General features: G+C 46.8%; 1 protein-coding gene across 3 annotated transcripts in view; it reads left to right on the plus strand.

The window, feature by feature from the left end:
- The first annotated feature begins 4,581 nt into the window (after positions 1–4,581).
- The window catches only part of DCK (deoxycytidine kinase), a 25,619-nt gene continuing 21,780 nt past the window's right edge, over positions 4,582–8,420 (plus strand). The window contains exon 1 of one of the 3 annotated variants that reach the window (XM_015567924.1): positions 4,582–4,966. In XM_015567924.1, the coding sequence (XP_015423410.1) occupies positions 4,876–4,966 (91 nt within the window). In that variant the 5' untranslated portion in view covers positions 4,582–4,875. Of the gene's footprint in view, positions 4,967–6,077; positions 6,226–8,420 lie in introns of those variants that run through there. The other 2 variants (XM_006769910.2, XM_015567923.1) reach the window with 2 other exon arrangements.

Below are 8,420 nucleotides of genomic sequence, written 5' to 3' on the forward strand. Positions count from 1 at the left end.
TTTATGTGGATGAAACCAAAACACTGGTCGGATCTAGGAAGGCAGGGAGAGTTAAGGCAGAGGCATAGAAATTGCTCTTCCCCTCTCTTGTCAATCCATGTCTATGGTCTTTAAGATAACTTGTTATGTAAAATTATTTATCTAAGATGCACCTATACTGAATTTATCTGAAAAATAAAAGTCGATATTAGGAAAAAAATTGTAAATGGAAGATTGTAAGAGAGGGTTTCGCCTGCCAACAAAAGTTACTGGTGTGCCATGTTTGGCATGTGTGCCAAGGGTTGCCCACCCCTGGTTTAGAGTTTTCTTTGTTAAACTTGTATGTCATCAGTCAGGACCCTATCTCATTCACCAACATTTCCACAGGAGAAATGGAATTCCCAAATTGAAGGACTAGTAAAATTCCTGGCAAGAAAGTGTTAAGGTAGTAGCATGCTCACGACTGGCTGGATGTTCCAATCCCTTGTCTTTTAAAAAATATATATATTTTTTATTGATTTCAGAGAGGAAGGGAGAGGGAGAGAGAAACATCAGTGATGAGAGAGAATCGTTGATTGGCTGTCTCCTACTGGGGATTGAGCCCAGAACCTTGGCATGTGTCCTCGACTGGAATCGAACCCTGGACCCTTCAGTCCGCAGGCTGACGCTCTATCCACTCAGCCAAACCAGCTAGGGCCAATCCTGTGTCTTTTATCTGCAATTCTAAAATCTGAAAAGCTCCGAAAACAGAGTATTTTATTGATTCAGTGCAAACTCAACCTGATCTTAGTGTCACTGCCAGATATTAGTGTATTTAATACTTATGCCAGAGGGTTAGGGCGGGTGACATAATGTGTATAGTATATGACTATTTCTTTTCTAAAGTCCAAAAATTTGTGAATTTTGAAACAGATCTGGCTACATTGCTTTCAGATAAGGGGTTGTGGACAAAAATCAGGAAGGCACTTTTAAAAGTGTGCTCTGGTCTCTTCCTTGTGTTATCCACAAATTATGTAGGAAAATGGAAAATTATGCTGAACTTGGTGCCAAGAGAGCTAGGTTCTCTGTTTCCCCCATTTACTTTATATTTTCAAGGTACACTCTTAAGCTTGAAGGAGCTCAAATTCGCACAGCCAGAAGCTGGCAGAGTTGGATTTGAAAGCAGTCTTTAATTTTTCCGTGCTTAAACGGTTACACTTCTTTTGTGTGTGTGTGTGTGTGTGTGTGTGTGTGTGTGTGTTTTATGTGTGTGGAAACCACACTTGGGGATTCTTACTCCTCAACCCCAAACATCTTTAACGGATCTATATGGACTTCAGTTCCACTTTCCTCCTGTTTGAAGGTCTCAGAGATTCACCCTGTCTTATTCCTTTCTCAGTAGCTGCCAGTACCCTTATCATTTCATGTTTTTTTCCCCAAGCTTAGGTGTGGAATAAAACACCTAGTAGCTTTCCTAGCTTCTTTGCCGTCCTGATGACAAGCATTCAGGCCTTTTTCATTTCAAGGATCCTGTTGCTAATCACTATGGGATAAACAAAAGCAATGCATATAAAATAATAGCATCTACACCAGCGGTTCTCAACCTGTGGGTTGCGACCCCTTTGGGGGTCGAATGACCCTTTCACAGGGGTCGCCTAAATACATCCTGCATATCAGATATTTACATTATGATTCATAACAGTAGCAACCTTACAGTTAAGTAGCAATGAAAATAATGTTATGGTTGGGGGTCACCACATGAGGAACTGTATTAAAGGGTCTCGGCATTGGGAAGGTTGAGAACCACTGATCTACACTAATAAAACAGAAAGATGCAAATTAACCATCACTGTCACTCAGCCACTCTGCCACACCCACAAGCCAATCAGGAGCGAGTATGTAAATTAACCCAACTAAGATGGCAGCGGCCACAGAGCTGGAGCGAGCAGGAGGCTTGGGTTGTCCCTGGCGATGGAGGAAGCCAAGCTTCCCGCCTGCACTGGCTGGCTGTGGGCTCCGCTCAAGGCTACAAAGTTTTAATTATAGAAGATAAATAAATCCCAGAGACCTGCTTTCAGCCAGCCAAAAAAAGAAAGGAGAGGCTGGGAGCTTGAGTCGCTGGGGGGTGTAGCCAGCCTGAAAACAGCCATCAGCTCCTTACCCAGGCTGGCCAGGCAACCCAGTGGGAACCCCCCACCCTGAAGGGCCTGTGGGCAGCCTGAAACGGCCTTCAGCCCCCTCACCCAGGCTGGCCAGGGACCCCAGTAGAGACCCCCACCTTGAAGGGGCTGTGGCCAGCCTGAAAACAGCCCTCAGCCCAGACAAAGGAAAGGTCACGTGACTGCCCACAACACGTATCACCCTGTTTTCAGAACCAAGAGTTCTCTCTGCTGAATACAAAGACCCCACAAATGGACATCATGTGGCTTTGGGCCAGTTGGTGCCTGATTTCTGGTGTCAGCTGATGGTTCGGGACATTTCCTATTCGTAGGTTTGCCTGCACTGTTCCCGGGGGAGAGAGCCAGTTCGGCCCCAGGGCATGTGGCGTGAGTGGCTGGTGATGAGCAGTGCCTGCAGCTTCTCTGTCGTTGTCAGACAGAGGCCAGCTGCTTGGCATCTTAATTTGCACTGTATTTGCCTGTTGCTCTTTAAGTAGAGGATGGGAAGCCATCCAAGGGTACAGCGGGGTTCGCTCTGAGCAAGTTTCTCGCAACAGCCTGGAGCGTGGAGCACAGAGTGGGGAGTGGGGGACAAGGCCCTCGGACAGAAGGTGGCTCATGGTCGGTACCAGTGAGGGGACAGGCTGAGCCAGATCCCATACAACTGGGAGTTTTTGTAGCACATGCTTTTGTTCATCTTAGTATGATAGGGCTTAGTGACCCTTCTTTCCTCAGAAGTCCATGGTTGGTGGCCAGGCACAAACGGGGCCTCAGCTTAGCCAATGCTGAGGGAGCGGGCCTAAGCCAGCAGGTGGACATCCCCCGAGGGGTCCCATACTGTGAGAAGGCACAGGCTGGGCTGAGGGACCCCTCCCCCCTCATGAGTGCACAAATTTTTGTGCACTGGGCCTCAAGTCTATATATATAAAAGCCCGGGGACCAGAAAGGCAGAACAACCAGAACGATCGGGGGCTATGACGGGCTCTGTGGCAGCCAACCAGCCTGATCCGAGCCCCAATTGCACCCCCCCAAGCCCCCCGGCTGACCGGCCCCTAGTCAGCCCCCAACACCCAGATCAGGGGCAGGGCCAGCCACCAACCACCTGCGACCCCTCCCCCCCGAGGGCCTGGCTGGGTGGGCCCCCATCAGGGTGGGCTGGCCAGACCCCTTCCATGCACAAATTTGTGCACTGGGCCTCTAGTAACAAAATAATATAGGGAAATTACAAAGAATAATTTTTGCTGTTTTTATTCTAGAGTTCCCCATGAGATCACATTTTGATTTCTGCCCTTTATTTCTGAGAATGATTCACTGTTTACCCACCTTCTTCTGAACTCCACCTTTAGATGCATTTTAAATGTGATGATAGTTGCAAAGTAAAAAAGAATAACAGGGCCATTGTTTTCTGTAGGTAATTTGAACTCAATAACTTCTAGACAGTAGTGTCTAGTTTACTACTTTTTTTAGTTTTTGTTTTTTTTACCATAATCAAAAAATGAGTTCCTCTGGGCATTTTTTACTCTGTATTTGCCTCCAGCTAGCTGAGTGTTCTAGCAGAGTACTGCAATTGCACATAAGCACTCTGTGTTGAATTAAAAAATTCAACGTTTATTTGTTAACTATGTGCCAAGTATAAAGGCATGCAAAGTTAAATAAGTTCTAGCCATGTTGAACGGAAATAGACCCGATGTGTTAACTTCTACATGGCATTGTAGAGGTGAAAAATGGTTTCCTTATTCCCTTCTAGGTTCTTTAGCTGGTCTAATAAGTAAATTGACATAAGACAGATTAATAGGAGAAAAACTAATTTTATTTCGTTTGTACAGCAGCCCCATAAAAATATGAAACTCAAAGTGGGCAAAGTAGGGAGCTTTTTAATCTTTTAGACAAATAAACAATAAATTTGTGAAGACTTGACAAGGCAAATGATTTGGGGTTGGGTTAGTGCACTGGTGAAGAAGTAACACAGTTTGTTAAAACAGCTTGCTCTGCTCTAAATTTCCACCCCAGTTCCACTTGCTGACTCTGAACAACAGCCTCTCAGTGCCTGTTTCCTCACTGATAAATGGGGCTAATTGTGGGATCTTCATGAAAAGAGCTGGAAACTGTCTGGCTGGGTTGCCCAGAAGAACTTAGCCTGATGCTCGTCCTCCAGGCTGAGAACACAGGCCAGTGTCTGAATTTTCTATTACACATTGCTTCAGCCCGACAAGTTCAAAGGTTCAAGTCCAACCAATTCTGTTGAGACGCTTTATCTCCACCAGCCCCACTGCAGAGGCGAGGTCCCGGAGCCCAGCCCAGGTGACGACAGCAGGCAACACCCTCTGCCCTCGGGGGCCCTGCAACCTTCCTCGCGCGCAGGTCTTTGCCAGTGGTTCCCTCCCCTCCGGAAACACTCACTCCCCGCTCCCCCGCGGCGTTCCCGGAAGCGGCGCGCCTGCGTCATCGCGCGCGCGGCCCCGCCCTGTGCTCTCGCGGGATTCTCCTTGCAGGTTGCACCAGGGGCCCCGGCCTGGGTAGGCGGGCGGGCGGGCGAACGTGGAGGGGCCCGAGCCTACCTTCCGAGCTGCGGCGGGGAGAGGCGTGGCCTCCCCTCTGGGCGGGCGGCCGCCTCCGGGCGCCAAAATCAAATCGGAGACCCGCCGGCGGGAGAGCCTGTGACGAGCCGGAGCCCAGACTGCAGGGCGGCGGAGGCGCGAGCACCTGTGCCCACTTCCTAGCCACCTGCCCGACGCGCTCGACCGCCCCCTGTCCAGGCATGGCCACCCCACCCAAGAGGAGCTGCCCCTCTCCTGCGACCAGCTCGGAGGGAACCCGCATCAAGAAAATTTCCATCGAAGGGAACATCGGTAAGGAACCCCGCGCAATGTTGGGTCCATAGAAGAGGGGGTCACGGCGGCGGCGAAGCGAGCGTTTGCGGCATCTCTGCTCCTCAGTGAGGACCTTCCTCCCAGGCTAGCTGTGGGGCTGCGCTCTTGAATTCCCCCCTCCCTGTCCTCCTGCTCTCTGCCCTCCCGGCCCCTTCCCTGCCCTCCCAGCCCCCTCCCTGCCCCGACGGCGGCGGCGGCGGCGGCCTCCGGGCATCTGGCAGCGCTTTGGGCCGGTTTCATCCTCTCTGTTGGGACCCCACAAAGGGAAAGTTTGTTGTTGTTTTTTTGGAGGGGGGGTGTCAGTTCTTCCGATGCAATTGACATACGTTAAATGACCCATTTTAGGTGTAGTCTTCAGTGAGGCCTGGCAAACATAATGTCATTCTACCACCACCAGGATCAAGGTTGAGAGCATCTCCATCACCTCGGGAAGTTCCCTGTGCCCGTTGGCAACCACTGATCTCAGTCCTTGCAGGTTTTGCCTTTTCCAGACGGTGATAGAGCGGGAATGATAGTGTGTGTAGTCTTGTGTGTTATACTTTAAATTAGCAGAATGATTTTATACTCATCCATGTTGCTTGTCTCGGTAGTTCTTTTCTGTTGCCTAGTACTATTCCATTGCATGGTTATTACCACGCTTTATCTCTTCCCTAGCTGTGGACATGTTTCCAATTTTCAGCGATTATGAATAAAACTGCTATAAACATTGGAGTACAAGGAAAGAGGTTTTTAATTATCTAACAGCATGGCTTTCCTCACTAACGACCCTGCATCCAAGTAAACTTTGGGCTATGATTCCAAGACCATTATGTTTCTCTTCTTTACCCAGATGGGGACAGAACACACCATGCATGCATTTTGCAAGATGCATCTGAACTTCTGGTTTTTATATATTTCCTAACACAGGAAACCTATGCCTGACATTTCCTGTTTTGAGATCATTTATTTTTTGTCTCCAAGTTATGTACTAGTCATTCATGCATACAGTGAATGGTTTTAAATTCTTACCCCATTCAAAGCACTTGAATTTTGTTTTTTGTTTCTGTAATTTTTATAAAGCAGTCGGACTTTTAAAAAGCAAGGCAAGCAGATGCTTTAGCAGCATTCCAAGGAATAGAAAAAAAGCTGGACATACCCTCAAACAGGACATTTTGTTTCATTGCTCTCATATTAAGGCACCAGTGGAAAAGATCCATATACAGTTGGACCCTTGAACAACATGCATTTGAACTGTGCAGGTGAAGTTATACATGGATTTCCCCTCCAATAAATATGGTACTGTTTCTGTGGTTGGGAGTCCGTGGATGCTGAGGGCAGGCTATATGCATTGATTTATGCCATTTCCCCCCCCCTTAAAATTAGTGTTTTTGTTTTATTTGGGCAGATACCCAGAAGTGAAATTGTTTGGTCATATGATCACTCTATTCTTAATTTTTTGAAGAACCTCCATGTTTCCCATAGTGGTTCTACCAATATTCAACCCCATCAACAGTGCATGAGAATTCTGTTTTCTCCATAATCTCTCCAAAACTTGTAATTTGTTGTCTTTTGATAATAGCTAATCTTACAGGTGTGAGGTAATTTCTCACCATGGTTTTAATTTGTACTTTCCTGATGATTAGTGATGTTGAGCATTTGTCATATGCTTCTTGGCCATCTGCACGTCTTCTTTGGAAAATTTTTTACTCTGTCCACTTTTAAATTGGATTGTTAGATTTTTTTTTTATTTTGAGTTGTACAGTTCTTTATATATTTTTTATTAACTCCTTATCATATATGTCATTTGCAAATATCTTCTCCCATTCTGTAGGTTGTCTTTTCATTTTGTTTATTTTTTTCCCATGAAGAAGCTTTTTAGTTTGATGTAGTCCCACTTTCTTTTGTTGCCTTTGCTTTTGGTGTCAGATCTATAAAATCATTGCCAAGAAAGGTTATGGCTTATATTTTCTTCTGAGAGTTTTGTGGTTTCAGTCTTACATTCAAGTCTTCAACCCATTTTAAATTTATTTTTGTGTATGGTGTAAGATAATCGTCCAGTATCATTCTTGGCACATGACTATCCAGTTTTTCCAGCACCACTTATTAAAGAGACTGTCCTTTCCCATTGTTTATTCTTGGCTCCTCTGTCATAAGTTAATTGACCATATATGGATGAGTTTATTTCTGGGCTCTCAACTCTGTTCCATTGATCTATGTGTTTATTTTTGTGCCAGTATCATAATGTTATAATTGCTATAGCTTTGTAATATGTTGTGAATTTATGCCATTTTATATAGGGGATTTGAGCATTCGCAGGTTATGGTGACCCTGAGATCCTGGAACTAAAATCTGAATATTTGCTAACACTGAACCTGCATTTCTGTAAGACAACATTTTGCTATTTAGATGGGCTTTATTCCTCACCACTTAGTCTTTCCTGACACTGAAGCTTTCCCTGTTACTCTTATTGCTTTTGCACTGTTGCTCATGTCCCCTCCAATTTGTCAGACCCAAATAAGCTATAAATGTACAAGTTTTTAATCTGTGTTGTAGAAAATAATTTGTGATTCTTCTCTTATTCCTAAAATTTGAGACTTAACTGTTCATTTTATTTTATATTATATTCATACTAGAGGCCCGGTACACGAAAATTAGTACACTGGGGACGGGGGGATCTGTCAGCCCGGCTTGTGTCCTCTCACAGTCTGGGATCCCTCGGGGGATGACCATCTGCTGGCTGAGGCCTGCTCCCCAGGGGATTGGGCCTAAGCTGGCAATCAGACATTCCTCTGGCAGCCTGGCAGCCCTCAGGGGATGTCCACTTGCCAGTGGGGAGCAGACCTAAGCTGCAGTCGGACATCCGCTGCTGAGGAGGCAGGAGAGGCTCCTACCACCACCGCTGTACTGATAGCCATCAGCCTGGCTTGTAGCTGAGCAGAGCTCCCCCATGTGGGAGCTCACTGACCACCAGAGGGCAGCTCCTGCATTGAGCGTCTGCCCCCTGGTGGTCAGTGTGTGTCATAGTGACCAGTCATTCCAAGTCTTTCTGCTGTTAGGGTCAGTTTGCATATTACCCTTTTACTATATAAGAGAGGCCTGGTGCATGGGTGGGGGCCAGCTGGTTTGCCCTGAATGGTGTCCTGGATCAGGGTGGGGGTCCCGCTTGGGTGCCTGTCCAGCCTGGGTGAGGGGCTGATGGCTGTTTTCAGGCTGCCCGCACCCCCTTCAGGGTGTGGGTCCCAACTGGGGTGCCTGGCCAGCCTGGATGAGGGGCTGAGGGCAGTTTTCAGGCGGGCCCAGCCTGCAACTGAATCTGCCAGTCTCTCCTTTTTTTCTTTTGTCTTTTTTTATTCTGGGATTTATTTACCTTCTGTAATTGAAACTTTGTTGCAGCTCCAGCTCCGATGCTGGCTGTCTGAAAGCAGGTCTCTGGGGTTTGTTTCGCTTCTATCAT

The sequence above is a fragment of the Myotis davidii genome, unplaced genomic scaffold, assembly GCF_000327345.1.
Source record: "Myotis davidii unplaced genomic scaffold, ASM32734v1 scaffold284, whole genome shotgun sequence".
NCBI classification, from domain to species: Eukaryota; Metazoa; Chordata; class Mammalia; order Chiroptera; family Vespertilionidae; genus Myotis; species Myotis davidii.